A 16,064-nucleotide genomic window follows, 5' to 3' on the forward strand; every position below is an offset into this window, starting at 1 on the left:
GTCGTTCCTGGTGCCCATCTCTGAACTCCTCCACTTAACATCTTTCGGTTATGTCCAGACTGGCCAGTTTTTCCCAGAAAGTCAGCCACTTTTCCAGAAAAGCTTGCCAGCTGTCTACACTGGCTGCTTGAATTGCCGCAAAAGCACTGACCATCTCATGTAAGATTGTCAGTGTTTTTGTGGAAATACTATGCTGCTCCTGTTTGGGCAAGTGTCCTTTTGTGCAAAAGGGCCAGTGTAGACAGCTCAGATTTGTTTTCCACAAAAAAGCCCCGATTGGGGCTTTTTTGCAGAAAAGCAAGTCTAGATTGGCATGGACGCTTTTCCGCAAAAGTGCTTTTGTGGAAAAGCGTCTGTGCCAATCTAGACGCTTTGTTCCAAAAATGCTTTTAATGGAAAACTTTTCCGTTAAAAGCATTTTTGGAAAATCATGCTAGTCTAGATGTAGCCTTCTTGTGTTGTGGAAAGAAGCCTTCTTGTGTTGTGGAAAGAAGAACTGGATACTGTATTCCAGCAGTGGCTGCACCAGTGCCAAGAAGGGAGGTAGAATAGCCTCTACTCCTCACAATTGCCCTGTTTACTCAGCCAAGAATTACATTAGTCTTTTTGGACACACCCTTGCCCCGGTGTGATTATCTACCTCAACTTAGTTGGGGTGATTATCTACCACAACTTCATTGATTCCTGGGATAGACAGGTGATGGGAGGATTCTTTTTTGGGTTTGGATGTATGCAGGTTATAATGAACCATATTAGAAACCCAAGCCACCACACACACTTGCTTTGCACCCAGCTTATCAAGTAACCCACAGTACTTTGTATTAGCCACCTTTTCCTCTTTGTTATTTACCACTCCAATTTGGTCATCCTCAAACTATATTGCTGGATTTTGTTTTCTTCCAGGTCATTGATAATACTGATTTTAGGCTCCCCGTAGCCATTAAGGCCTCCTTTCAACAAAACACTTCAGCACTCACTGGAGTTCATAGCTTATACAGGCAGTCCCCGGGTTACGTACAAGATAGGGATTGTAGGTTTGTTCTTAAGTTGAATTTGTATGTAAGTCGGAACTGGTACACATTGTAGGGGAAACTCTAGCCAAACATTTCTCCAGAGCTCAGTTTTATTCTCCCACACCTCACTTCCCTCAGTCCTTTATTCTCACGCTGAGGTGTCTGCTGAGAAAAGCCACTTCGCGTCTCCCTGGTCTGCTGGGGGGAAGCAGCTAGTGCGGGGTTGCCTCATCCCATTTGTAAGTAGGGATCCGATGTAAGTCGGATCCATGTAACCCGGGGACTGCCTGTACATTAAAACGTCAATAGAGGTAAGTACCAGGTTATAGTGTACTCTCACCAGAAAGCAACCTGAAGGGAAACTTCAACTGTTTCAAAACAGATGAGCATATTCTCTCAGTTTAACTCTGACTTTGCTTTAAGATTATGCCTATGGCAGTTAGAAAAATTTTGCATCATAATGGTTGTTCCACTTGATACAATTGTATTGCCTTTGTTATCAATGAAATATGAATAGGTGAACCAAAATGCAGTCTGCTGTTAACTGTACCTTGCCATTCTAGTAAGATGATAGCCCCATCATCTGTGATGTAATACTTGTTTTAGGCTCTCCTGTGTAACCAGTTAGCTTTCATAAAATCTTCACCTAAAGAAAACCTTTAGTATTCCACTATATTGACAATGCCACTTCATGTATCTGAAACTTTATTTAACATCCACAACTGTTCAGAATAGTTACATCATGACTGAAATGGACTGCTTAGCTGTGTGCAATCCTATTGAAATACTACCAAACTGTGAAGAGTCAAAACTGGAGAGTAGAGGAGCTTTGTTTGCAAAACTGAGGTCGTTTGTAGCACGCTCCAACCCAGGATGGAGACAATGTCTTCATGCTTTCCGATAGACTCTCGTACACTCACAACCATTCATGTCGCATACCTAGAAAACAAGACAGTAGTTCAGTAGTATATAGGCTAAATCACTGTAGACTACAGCTTCAGAGGGGTAGCCAAGTTAGTCTGTAACAGCAAAAAACCAACACCACCAAAAACCTTAGTCTGTAGTGCGCTACTAGACTACCAAAATACATAGGTGGTGTGCTGAGGACAGGGTAGCATAGTCAAGTTGGATTCCTGCATGGGGATCTTAGTGTATAGTTGTTTAAACAATTGGATTAACCACCAATTGGGGCCAGGAGAGCACTGGGTGCTGAGCCCGCCCACCCCTCCAGGAGCATTTTAGTAACTAAATGTTTTGCAGCTACAGGCAGTCCCCCAGTTACGTACAAGATAAGAACAAACCTACAGTCCTTAAGTTGAATCTGTAAGTAAGTCGGAACTGGGGTCCAGATTCAGCCGCTGCTGAAACTGATCAGCGGCTGATTCCAGGAAGTCAGATCCGTGTAACTCGGGGACTGCCTGTATCCAATTACTAAAAAAAATTTAATATCCCTATTCCTGCTATTGTTTACAGTCCTGAAATACTTGATCAGAAAGGAGGCACGCACTCACCACAATCAGTTTCCCATCCTCTATCTTCCGTGTTATTGTGGACTGCTTGCCATCCCACTCCTGGAGCTGAGTCAATGTGTTATCATTTAAAGTGACAAGGGTCTGAAAAGAGATGCAGGACTTCAATACTTTACTCAGTCTTTGACTGGAAGGTATACATCCCCCCCCCCACACACACACTTTACTTCAAGGCCCTACTGAAGTCAATGGTAAAACTCCCATTGACTTCAGCGGGGCCAGGATTCCACTCACTTTCTCGTGACTCCTGTTCTCATTACTTGGCTACTTTAGTCACTACTTTGGCACACTTGCACATGAAAGAAGGATTCAACAGCATGCACTGTTTAAGTGGACAGGACTTGCTTCACATACCAAGTTGATCTTGTCATTACATGTGCCTTGGCTTTTTGTAGCATTTAGGTCTCAACCTTGCACTTGACAGATGCCAATACAGAGATGAGGCCTGAGAGAGTTGTGGCAAGTGGCCAGCATTCCCACAAGCAAATAATTGACCTGGGAGAATCCTGTGAAGACGGCATAATCTTCCCTCACTCAGCCACCTCTTTCCATGGATAGGCCTTTTAAATCAGTCAAGTTGGAACCTACTTGTACTTTCTGTAAAGTTAGGGAAATATGGTGTCTGAATCACATTTAACTTAGTCAGACAGAGACATTAAATAAAGGTGTGACACTGCATCAGATTAGTTGTAGGAGTCCCATAAAGTCAAGCTTTTTTTGAACTTAAATGTCAATGAAAGTGAAATTTGGCCTTGGGCATTTTTTGACATCCCTAATCCAGACCCATAGTTAACTATGATCAATCAATAAGCCTGGGATTAATCAATCTTGTCAACTACACACATTTCTCCCCACCTTGCTGCCTCTGTATCACAGGCAGTAAAAGTAGGGGGGCAGTGCCTGTGAGCAGCTGGCTTTAAGCAAGTGCCCCATGAACACCAGATCTGCCAGCTTCCGCATCCCCTCACTGCTGATAGTGGCAGCAGCACAGATGGTGAGGGAGGCAGGCTAGAGCTGATGAATGCAGAGAGCCAGCTCTCAAGCAGGCTCAGCAGACCCACCTGTCCCTCCTCCACTGCCTCCTACAGAGGCAGCAAAGAGGGGCAGGCAGGAGCCAGTGCTGGGGGGAAGGCTACCAGCTCTGCGGTGCCACCACCCCTCCCCGCTGCAGCTATCAGAGGTGGCAGTGTGTGGGAAGAAGGAACAGGGGAAGCTGCTCCAAAGCAGCCTCTCTGCAGCCGCTCAGGCTCACTGCAGCCAGAGGCAGTGCTGCTGCTATGGATGCTGTCGGGAGTGGAGCAGCCAAACTCATTGCAGACAGAGGCCACTGCCGTGTACCAGCCTGTCCGTGGGGAGCTCTGAGACTCCATGGACAGAGGCTGCTGTCACCCCATGGTGCTGCCTCTGTATCAAAGGCAGAAGAATGGGACAGCAAGCAGCCTGTCTGCACGGGGATTTCAATGGTGGTTTGATGACTGGGGCACCAATCCACCAACAGAGCAGAGTACTATTTAACATAAAAAAGGGGGAAAGAAACTGGGTTCATGTTCATAAACAGCATTTATATCTGCAAGCCAACCACTTCAGTGGACTGTGTTCATTCACTAATAAACAAAACTTGTACTAACCTGAACTTTCCTGCCATCTAATGTATTTTCCTCACATTTCTCATCCAGCTTGAAGCTCAATTGTGAAGATTTTAAGGGGCTGTCTGTTTTTATGGTGATTGTATCTCCATCTTTGCTGATCGTTACATCAGGTTTGGCCATGCTCCCCATTTTCCTCAGGGCCATACCCACACCTACAGGGCAAGAGCAAGCATCTATCAGAAGGGATACAAAACCATAAGCCCAGAGAGAATCCCTTTTAGTTATCCAGAATGAGAGAAGAGAAATTCATTGTGCAGACCCATTTGTCCTGAATACTTGTAGTTCAATTGAATCCGTCTCCCCCTATGACCTGCAGGTCTCCTGATGAGCAGTATCTGAGTTTGCACAAATAGATGTGCAAGGTGGAAAAGGGGAAATACTTGTAAAGTAGTGTTAAAGTTGGACACAATCTACTTGTAAGTGAACTGTTTTAAAAAAGCCTCCTGTTGACTAACCTGCAACATTAATCCACTTCTACATGTACACACATTTAAAACAAAACTTATGGATTTTTCTTCAAACTTGCTTACAAATACCCAACTGTCAGACATGCGTGTAAGAGATGACACTGGTCTGACAATGTGCATTGTAAGAGTATTAAAGCCTCCCAAAACTAAAAGACTTCATTCCTTCCCCCCCCCCCCCCCAAAAAAAAAAAAGATCAATCCTACAGAAAGATCATAGAAAAAAGTGATCTTTGGAGCAGGACTTGAAAGTCAGTGAATTAGGACTTCAGTACACTGTTAGAATAATTATCGAGATCCCTTCATCAAAAGATACCTTGCCTCCAATCCCTTCTTGATTAATCCAGTGACTCACTAGCTTGAGTGCTTCACCCACCTCAACTCACTGAACAGGTGCTGGGCTTTGGGGTTACTCAAGAATTGTGTAATGCTGGCCTTGATATAGCAGCTCTTAACCATCCATTTAAGCTGCATTCAACAGCAAATTGTAAGCCAGCACAGATCTTTAGGTCCTAGGATGACATTCTTTATACAAGAATTAAGTATCTGCATTCTGTAGTAAGCTGTACTTTGAAATAGTGTAATTTATTAACTGATAAGCAAAAGCTTATATGTTAATGCTATAGATGACATGCGTTTCCCCCTCCCACCCCACCCTTTGCCAGTACAGTTTTTAGCAGGCTGGCCAGCAGCCCAGCTTGCACTGGGTCCCGGACCTACACTTTAAATGCAGAGCTGCAGCAGGGATATTAGGAGCCAGGCAGGCAGGCTCATTCTGGGTCCAGGAAGCTCAGACCTCTCCCCACTGGACAGGGGCTGCCCGGGGACTATAGACTAGTCAGCTAACCAATAAGAATTGATGATGTTTATTATTAACCGATATTTAACATCCTACTTTGAATAATCTTAAAGTGCTCCCCCCCCCTCCCCCAGACAGGGTAGTATATAATATGAAGCCAATAGGGGCAACTTAGATGTATGCCCTTAAGCATCGGAGCTTAGGGGTGAAGCAGGGAAAAAGGACTCAAGCCAAAAAGCTGCCACCAGGCATGGCCAAGAGAAAGGGGCCCCTCCTCACCATCCCTAGCAAGGCAACACCCAAGTCACCCTGAGCCTCAACTTGAGTCCTCCTCTCCAGCCCTGATCATCCTCATGCCCAGCCCGAAGCCTGTATCCCTGGGGTGGGAAACCTGAAGCCCATCAGGGTTCTCAGTGTGGCCCAAGACATTTGCTTCACTGTGGCCCATGCTTGGGGTTGCCAGAGTCTCCTGGTTTCCATCCACAGTCCTCCCCCCCTCCCCCCACTAGTACAAATGACACTTCACATGCCCTGGCCTGATGAACATGAGGTGCATGTTGATTGCACACAACATTGACCGAGAGCTGTGCATTCCAACTGCATCCAACCAAAGCACCACTACAGTTGCATCGTGGCACATCATGCAAATACTAGGTACGCAACTGCTGTTAGCAAAACTACCCTAACCCAGTAGGCCATCTTGGTTACAACAATCTTGCAGCCCACTGAGAGAGGGCTACTCATGCAGCCCACTCACTGCCCATCAGTGTAGTACCCTGACACTAGCCCAGAGTCTGGGTCCCCCTCCTGCACACCAGCCCCTAGACCTGACTCTTCACCTGCATTACAAACCTTCAGCCCCACCCCCAAGCCTTGCCCCAGCCCTGAGTCCCCTCAGACTCAGAACCCTTGACCCCACTCCTGCCACACAAGTTATGTGCACTAAAATGAAAGTGATGTGTCACACATCCCCTCCATATTAGTGCATCCCACTCAGGAATGGGAAAAACATTAAAGAATGCCACTGTGATGAGATAGGAATCCAGAACAGAAAGGCTTGGACCAATAATGACATTGCAATGCTCAATGTGGCAACACCTAGGGAAAAAAATTCAAAGAAACATGCTACAATCCACCAAGCCTGAGTGAAGCACCTAACAGGATTCCTCCTATTCAGTGTGCTTCAGGAGCAACCCTTGAAACTGCAAGCTCTGGCCTACAAACTGTGGCATGTTGGGAGAACTTCCTGGTTCCTGCCTCTGCGCTTCTGTCCCTTCACCCACCCAGCACAGACTGAGCTGGGAGCATGTAGGGTTGCCAGGTGTCTGGTTTTGAACTGAACAGTCCAGTATTTAAGCTCTGTTCAGGAAACAAAATGAGAAAATATAGATGTCTAGTATTTTCTAAATAAGATGTAATGTAATGTCAAGTGTGTCCAGTATTTTTGTTGAAACCATCTGGCAACCCTAGGAGCATGCAGTACATGAGGGGGAAAATCTCGTTCCCCTGGGGTACAGAGCCCCCAGAAGGGTCCGAGGCCCGAGGTCAAATCAAATCAGTGAGGCAGGAGAGAAATCTAGAAGGGAAAACTTTATTATACATGCATGCAGGCTGGCAGCCGTAGCCCTGAGTTACAGGTTTTTTGATCCTTTATACAGAATGCTTAGACAGTTCAGTTGTGGATTGTTATTCTTTAACATATCAAAGTCTCAGCAGAAGTACTCTGAGACTTCTGTTCACCCCAGGAGTGCTAGAAGAAAGTTTTACAAAACAAAATACAGGACTATGTAGCACTTTAAAGACTAACAAGATGGTGCTAAAGTGCTACATAGTCCTGTATTTTGTTTCAGCTACACCAGACTAACACGGCTACATCTCTATCACTATTTTACAAAACAAAGGCACATGAGAATGTGGAGTGAGTGGTCTTACAAGGCAAACTGTGACAAAGATAAGAGTATACATGATAATTTGTGACAGACTAGGAGTATCCATGAATTTGAGATAGGCATTTGTAAGGGTCTTTGATTCGAGTTAATTTGATTTCACTCTTATACAGGGAGAGAAGTCTGGAAGACTTTTAACCCTTACAGCAGTTTTCTTTTAGAGAGTTTTGATTTCCTCCAGTGTCCCCCCTTAGACACAATTGGAGTTATTTGATTTTTCTCCCACATATGCAAGCAGAAAAGAGGCTGCTGAACTGTAATCCTGTTCTAGGTTCCTTAGCGAATAAGGCCTGTTCCTGGTGATTTGCCTGAGTGGATTTGGTCTGAAGTGCACACAGAGTACACAAAAGAGCCTCAGGACTAGTCTCCCAGGGTTGTGGGAAGCCAAAAAGCTTCCTCTGTGTTGAATAACCTAATACTGAGCAGGAGGGGCTACAAATGCATGGAGCAAGAGGAGCCTTCAAATGGTAGCTACAAAAGCCAACATGACAGATCAGAAGCCACTTAAGTTAGCCATTGGGAGATGCTAAAGTAGTGTGTGTGTGTGTGTGTTGTGTGCTAAGCCCCTCCCCTTCTATAGATACAGGCTTCCAAATGTGAGCTGCAAGGAGATTCCTATATTTGCTTAGCAATAGTGATCCATTAGCAGAAAGCCACCACCTGGAATCAAGCAGCTCCAGCACCTGTTTCTTGTAGGAAAGAGTAAAATGTTTGCTTTGCTGCTGCCTATGAAATAGCTGAAGGAGCTGCCTGCTTAATTTTAGCTCTGTAGTTAAGGCACTTGCTTAGGATGTGGAAGATATAGGTTCAGTTCCCCGCTACCTAAGAAGGGCAGGGGAAAATAATTGAATTGAACAGTGGTAGCCCATTTCTCAAGAAAGCACTCACCTGACCTAGCTCTGTGTCTAGTTTGGCTCCTTCAGTCTCCTGGTGAAGCTGCTCTGCTATGGATCAATAATGAAAGTGATTGGGGGAAGGGAACTGGCCATAGCTATCCCACATAGGTGCGCCAACTACTGGAGTACAGAATCATTTCCTCTCTGGTGCAATGACTATTTATACTCAGTGAAAGACACTGGGAGCAGCACAAAGAGAAAAGACTCGGTAGCCCAATGGCTAAGGCCCCAATCTAGTAGGCAGGAGACCCCAGGGCCCAGTCCCCTCACTCCAATCACTCTAATGTATCCACAAGGAAGCAGCTTCAACAGAGAAGATGGAAAGAATTCCATATCCAAATAGCCCATCACTCATCTCGAAAACATGACCTCAAAAGATTCAAAACCCATAAAGGAAAATTAGGAGGATCCCAACATTTTTAACTAATCTCAGGATTTTGGGGAGTGGAGACTCCCTTGTGTTTCTCAACAGTTGGGGCTGGCAAGTCTTGTAAGCTTAAAGTGGGAGGAAGTTTACAAGAAATAAGACACTTGTAGCACTAGCAGGTCACTTTCTATGCAACTGGAACAGTTAAGGAATATGTGTACAATATATCACTGAAAAGATTCTGACCTAGTTGTAAAATGTATCCCAGTAGCAGCTGTATGAATATAACCCCTTCTAATAATTGGTTGTCAAACAAATTCATGTAAGAGCATAAGTTTAATAGAAAATAGGAAGAAGCTGATAATTGTGGATTTCCAACACAAATCACTCAGCATGTCATCATTTGCCCACCTGCACTAAACACTATTCACTGTCATTTAACTAAAAGCATGCCACTGTGCACACACATTTACAATCTTACTGAAGTGTTAATAAAGAGAACTGTGATTGTAGTCCCTTTCAATCCAGTGTATTCTGATTTTGCAGATTTACTACAAAACATAGTCCTCTCCACCAGATAATAGGCAGGCTACTGTGTTTACTGTATTACAATAAGAAAGTCAAGGTGATTATACCATGCAGTCCCAATCTGCTCTCACTCCCACTGCTGTGAATCTAGAGGAAGTCCAGTTACCTCAGTGGAACTGGGAGCAGATTATGGTCCAGTGGTTTAGAAAGACAGCAAGTTACTTCAGTGGAACTGGGAGCAGATTATGGTCCAGTGGTTTAGAAAGACAGCAAGCTACAAAGATTACAAATGCCTCACAGCAAATGCCTTGTTTGGGCAATGAAGGCAGATGACAGTTGTACCCAACTCAGGTGCAGTATAATGAAGATTCATGCATTGTCTCTTTACTGGAGTTTGTTTTCCTCTCTAGTCCCTTAACTCCAGAGCAGGGCCAAAGTCAGTCCAAGATGTCCACTCTCCAGGAGAGCACGCTGTGCCCAGAAGTGGTTGGTTTAGCCAACAGGGACAGATGTTCTTGCTGTTCTACCCACAGCTCCATGTCGCATGGCTGCTTTTATGTTGAGTCCGTGGGCATGGTCTCCTTTCATTTAGCACACGTAGCCCTATGCTGCGTCCGAAACCGCATCCCATTGTCCTGGTCTCCGATCAGCCTAGCCCAGCCGACTCCTAGCACCTGACACTGAAACGCCCCCCGCAGAATTTGGGCAGAGCAGCCAAGGAGTTAAAGAAGCCAGGCACAAAAGCTGTAGCTCCTAGAAGAGCTAGTAGAGTGGAGTCCAAGGAAGGGGCAGCTTAACTCGTATCTCCTCGCCCGCACAAACCCATATTTACAGACGCAAATACATTCTCACACACGCATATCCCAGCACGGGGAGCGCGTTTTCCTTACAGCGAGCAGCAGCAATAAAGTTTAGGGAGATAGTCTCAGAAATCAGAGCCCAACAAACTTCATTCCCCCTCGCCCAAACGTAACAGACAGAGAAGCCCTGAATGTTTGGGGGATGGGGGGGGGAGTTATACCTTTATTTCCCACCCCATAGCAGAAACACGGAGCCCCAGCCCCCAGCCTGCCCACCTTCCCCTCCCTCAGCCGGCGAGGCAGGATCTGTATCCCACGCGCGCTCTCTGCCCGCACAAGCTTCCTTACCTAGTTCTTTCATATACTCGTCAAAGCCCTCGCTGGAGACGAGGCTCCACTTGCCTATAAAACAGTCCATGCTACGGTGCTGGCGGCTTGGCGCAGAGGCGTCCCGAGGCTGGAGGAGTGTGCGAGCTTGTAAAGAGAGCCCCGCCGCCAGAGGCGCCTTTATGCAGCTGCCCCGCACGTGGGCTGCTGGAGGGAGCCAATGGAGAGAGGCAACGTCAGGGCTTGGCTCGCGGAGCCGGAGCGGGTGGGGTTCACACCGCTGCCTGTCCCGGGGCGCTGGGCGAGGTGTCGCGCAGTCAGCGCCTGCAAGCTGCGACCTGCTGCAGCGCAGCGTCGGCGTTTCGGGCGCGAGCCAAGTGCTGTGGCTGCTGGAGCCCGACGGGAACGTGCAGGTGCTCAGGGTTTAACAGCGCCGCTCCCCCCTCCGGACAGCTGCACCTCTAAACGCCTCCCTTCCTCGCCCCGCCGGGGAAAGGTACCGCTGACCCACCTGCAGCCCGCTGGAGCCTGCCAGGTTTTGTAACCAAGCCCCCAGAGGGACCCTCCGCTCTCACCGGAGTGAACAAGTCCCTGTTAGTCTGTAACTGTAACTGTAACTAAGTAGTCCTGTGGCACCTTAGATATATGTGCAGTAGCGTGAGCTTTCATGGGCAAAACCCACTTCATCTGAAAACATGACCCCACAATTCAAAGGGCTCCAACATTTTAAAATTCAGTCTCAAGATTTGGGTGGGGGCTCCTTTGTTATTTTTGAACATTTGAGGTTGGCAATCCAAATGAACTTAAACTGGAAGGAAGTTTACAAGAAAGAAAATACTGATCAGGTGGGTTTTACCCATGAAAGCTCCTGATATATATTTTTGTTAGTCTCTAAGATGCCACAGGACCACACATTGCTTTTAGAATGAACAAGTGCAACTGCAGATGCTGCACACAGGCACGCATCCAGACCCTGATGCAGCAAAAACCTTGATCCAGCACCTGCATCCTGATGGATCAAGGTAAATCTTGGCCCCAAGCTAGTGACTAACTAGCTGCTCTTGCTGCACTGCAAGCGTTTGAACCATTGTGCATTTCTGGCAAAAGGAGTCTAGCTCATGGATCCTATTAGAGACACCCAGTTTTGGCTCTCGTTTCAAGGCATGTAAAAAGAACAAGCAGAGCCACTCTGACAGCATTGGAAAATAGTTCATAATGCACTTCCATGCACAAGTTGATGCAAAACCAAAATCTTGCATCTGGTTCCATAGAGCTTAGCAATTTGGGGTACCAGCCACCAAACTATATCATTTATTATTAACCATGCCCGGACCATCCTTGAATTGGTCCACATTGTGCTAGGAACTATACAGATACAGAATAGTACACAGTTCCTGCCCAGAAGACTCTATATCTAAATTGGAAAAATTGAAACCGTCATTCATTCCAGCTTAACACTGGCAATACACATTTGACACCTGGTCCATGCCAATTTTTTAATGGAAATTCCCCCAAATTCTGCTCCAAAAGACAAAACAAAGCAACTATTAGCTGCCGCAGAGTGGCACAGAAACACCACAAAAATGTATGTCAGGCCTCAATCAAGATGAATCAAACTCGGGCTTTGTTCCCATAATTCTACCAAGTAGAGTAGTGCGTCTGCTCTAATCCCACTGAAAACTACAAATCCCAATTCATCCCTGCTCAAAAGCTCACTAAGTTCCGGAGTGGTTGGATCCTGCCACTTTTTGGGGGGAGGGGGAGGGAAGGAATCCTGAGCTATCAAAATAGACAAACATATGAGCTGTGTCTAGACTGACAAGTTTTTTCGCAAAAGCATGTGCTTTTGCGGAAAAACTTGCCAGCTGTCTACACTGGTTGCTTGAATTTCTGCAAGAACACTGACGATCTCATGTAAGAAATTAGTGCTTCTTGCAGAAATACTGTGCTGCTCCCGTTCGGGCAAAAGTCCTTTTGCGCAAAAGCTTTTGCACAAAAGGGCCAGTGTAGACAGTTCAGATTTGTTTTGCGCAAAAAATCCCCGATCACGAAAATGGCGATCGGGGCTTTTTTGCGCAAAAGCACGTCTAGATTGGCACAGACGCTTTTCTGCAATAAGTGCTTTTGTGGAAAAGCGTCCGTGCCAATCTCGACCCTCTTTTCCGCAAATGCTTTTAACGGAAAACTTTTCCGTTAAAAGCATTTGCGGAAAATCATGCCAGTCTAGACGTTGCTGTGGTGTCATTCCTATCTGACCAGAAAAATTCATGCTCTAGCAAATCTCAAGATGCATTAGGATCTTGGGTGTTTGGGTGTGTTGTAGAAGTGATCAAAAATTAAATCAGTACAGTAAGATCCCTGTGCTGGTTCTGGGGTTTTGAACCAGTATGTGACAGGATTCTGAATTGTTTTGGTGCAGTTGGAGCAACTAGTGTTCTTCTCTCTTTAGGCATTAGAATTTGCAGTAAAGCTAATTCATGAAGCTTTCTGGAAAAATTTAAATTCCCAAATTATTCCTTGAAAAAAGGGACAGATTTTTCACCAAAAATCAGTCAGTTTTTGACCTGATCTTGTATCAATCAGGCTTTTTAAAAGAAAAGCTTGAACAAATCCTGTCGTTCAATCCCATAAACCAAACAATCAGATCAATATTCCCTTTTTTGGTGGCACTGGGTTGTCAATTACTGCTCAATATGTGTTTAAATCTTCAGTAACCCTATTTTTAAAAATATGTGAATAAAGTCTATTCATAAGAAAGTAAATCATATGGTTTTCTTGTCATTAAATAGCTAACTTGAAACAAACCCTTCACCTTCCTTCCTCTTTAATCTTTCTTGCTTATGCAAGTGGATCTGGAGTGCATTAGCCTGATATTTACTATCTATTTAATGTCACAGCAGCTACTGTGCTGTAGGTCTCGCAGTCTTGATTTCAAAAAAGAATAAATTAAAACTCATCCAATTATTATGGATCAAACAGAACATCTGATCTTTACAATCTTTCATGTAAGCACTGACTCTTCTATCTTATGACTGAGCATAGGACTATGCCTCACTAGAAGCAGAAGTACTCTGCCATTGCAAAATAATTCTTGATCCAGAACGTCTGCTTTCCTGTTTGCAAAGGATTTATATGCTCATAAACTTCTGTTTCACCTGCTTGGCAATACAACAAGGTGATGAAAACACTCTATTTCCATCTAGTGGTGAGACAATATTCCTTTTTTTGAAATATAGGTATACAGCTACAGATCTAGTTATCCATAATCTACAGTGGCAATGATAATTCTTCTGGTTTTAGCATGAGTCTTATGATATTTGGTGTTTTTTCTTAAATTAAAACTCTAAAAGCTCAAGGAGTTATGAGAATTTGTAGTAATCTTGGCTTTCATTTAAAAATAATCTAGCCCCACTAGTTTGCAAAACAAAGCTTGAAAATCTGCTCCAACTGCACCCTGGGTTAAAACAATTAAGGGCAAGTGTAACTTACTGGGATGGGTCTGGGCACCACTGAGGGCATCAACTCAGGGCGAATTGCCCAAAACCAGGGCTACTTACAGACCTCGACTGCAGACCTTTCCCAAATAGGCCACAAATCAATCACACAAAGCACTTCAGCTGCTAGATGATGCTTAGTTGTGCTGTGAGGGCAGGGTACTGGACTTGATGACCTCTCAAGGTCCCTTTTATTTCTAGTATACAATGGTTCTGTGATTTGCCTGTCAGTATTCTCCCCATCCTTTAGTTAGCAGATATTTCAGCAGTGTCTGAATTCTGGGAAGAAGCTGAAAGATGTGGGTGTGATTCCTACTGCAATGAGTTTTACGTCTACGTAAGGCCCTTCCAAAGTGACAGCTGTGAAAAATGCATCACAGACCATGAAATCTGGTCTCCCCCATGAAATCTGGGTTTTGTTTTTGGGTTTGTTTGTTTTTGGTGTTCAAAAGATTCTTACAAATTTCACAGGGGAGACCAGATTTCATAGTCTGTGATGAATTTTCTCAAACTAGGGGGCCCAACACGACTAAGCATCATAAAAGGAGGTTGCAAGGTTATTGTCACCCTTATTTCTATGCTGCCTTCAAAGCTGGGTGGCCAGAAAGCAGTGGCTGCTGGTTAGGTGCCCAGCTCGGAAGGCATCACTCTGCTAGCAATAGCACATAGATAAGGGCAGCAATACCATAAAATGCTACACATATTTCTGTTACCTCCTTCAGAGCTGGGCTGCTGGAGAGTGGCATCTGCTGACGAGAGGCTAGCTCTGAAGGCGGCAACACAGAAAGAAGGATAGCAATCAAAAGGAAGGTGGTATGCCCCAGTGTGCTGCGCCAGCAAGAAGGAGATGGCAGGAAGAGGTGGGGTGCTCTTCCAGTTGGGCTCCCAGAGTTCATATGCAGGCTGTCGCACTAAGCAGAAGGCAACCAGGCAGGTGAAAGTGGCTGGCTCAGGGCACAACCCACACTGGTCTGGGACTGCTCTAGCCCCAAGCCCCATTCCCAGTGTGCCATTTAGGGAGGGCAGGGGGACTGAAGGGCAAGGGAGTCGATACTGATAATCTTAACAGGATGCTGTTTGCTCTTCCCCCTACCTATCATTGCCAGGGAGCAAGAGGAAAGCACACAGCATGCCTGCATTCCTCTCTCTTGGCTGGGATAGGGGAGGGCAGAGGAGATAACGACTCATACTAAGCACTTTCCTCTCGTTCCCTGAAAGTGACAGAAAGGGGAGGAGCAGCAATGTCTGAGTATGAATCTCAGGGGAACTTCAGCCTCTCCACCCTCCCTAAATGTCATCCTTGCCGCACTCTATTCCCCCCTCTACACACACCCGCACCGTGCCTTGAGTCCCCCACACTGCCAGTCCCTGTCCTGACATCTGCATTCCCCTATCCCTCCTGCCAAGCCCCCCCCACCTCCAACCCCCTTCCCTGAATCCTGCACCCCCGTACATATCCCAATCCTCTGCCGAATGGTTCCTCACACTCCACAGCCCTGACTCTTGCACCCCTCCACACATATCACAACTCTCCCTCAACCTGCTACCCTGAGTCCCCCTAAAAGGTGTGCGATATGAAATATGATGATGGTACCTGTAAGAAATATAAGTTACTTTTGTTCCTTCTTCCAAGAGACTGTATACTTTAGTCCAACCTGTGGTCATCTTCATATTAACTCAACCAGAAACTAATAATGGATTAATGTATTTGGGCTTTAAATAAAGGGTTTTCAGTAAAGCATCAGTGCTCAGGTCCACAAAATGTAGTATCTTGTCTCTTTCTGGACAATAAATGATTATTCAAATAACAAATGTGGCATGTTGTGAAGGGGGGCGGCTCTCTTCTCCCCTTTGCAGTGTTCAGATTGTCCCCAGCGCAGCATGAAATTTCATTAACTTTGCCTCAGTGTGTATAACCAGAAAAGTTGTTATTGATCTAAAATACTTCTAAAAACCCAGCTAAAATCTGTTTGCGTGCGTGAATTCGACAAACTGACTATGTACTGTGTGTAGAAGTACTTTTTTTTAAACCAATATTTGTTCTCAATTTACCTGCCATTGATTTCACTGTTTCATGTCCTGGAATTTTACTTGGCTTTATCAGTGCAGCTTTAGCCCAGATTTCTGTGCATCCTTTGAAGCGCAATACCAGACCATTATCTTTGGCACTGTCTCCTCTCTTCTGCTGCTAATGAGTCAATCATTTATGCTAATCAAAAGGCCTTTTCAACTTTCAAATCAGATATGGTAAA

General features: G+C 45.3%; 1 protein-coding gene across 1 annotated transcript; it reads right to left on the reverse strand.

The window, feature by feature from the left end:
- Positions 1 to 1,701: 1,701 nt before the first annotated feature.
- LOC102447294 (fatty acid-binding protein 5) lies at positions 1,702 to 10,495 on the reverse strand. The gene is made up of 4 exons (XM_006135283.5): positions 10,340 to 10,495; positions 4,171 to 4,343; positions 2,525 to 2,626; positions 1,702 to 1,952 (listed from the first exon to the last, which is right to left on the reverse strand). The coding sequence occupies exons 1-4, from the start codon at positions 10,407 to 10,409 to the stop codon at positions 1,902 to 1,904; spliced, it is 396 nt and encodes a 131-aa protein (XP_006135345.3). The 5' UTR covers positions 10,410 to 10,495; the 3' UTR covers positions 1,702 to 1,901.
- Between the last annotated feature and the right edge of the window lie 5,569 nt (positions 10,496 to 16,064).

The sequence above is a fragment of the Pelodiscus sinensis genome, chromosome 2, assembly GCF_052426305.1.
Source record: "Pelodiscus sinensis isolate ZL-2025 chromosome 2, ASM5242630v1, whole genome shotgun sequence".
NCBI lineage: Eukaryota > Metazoa > Chordata > Testudines > Trionychidae > Pelodiscus > Pelodiscus sinensis.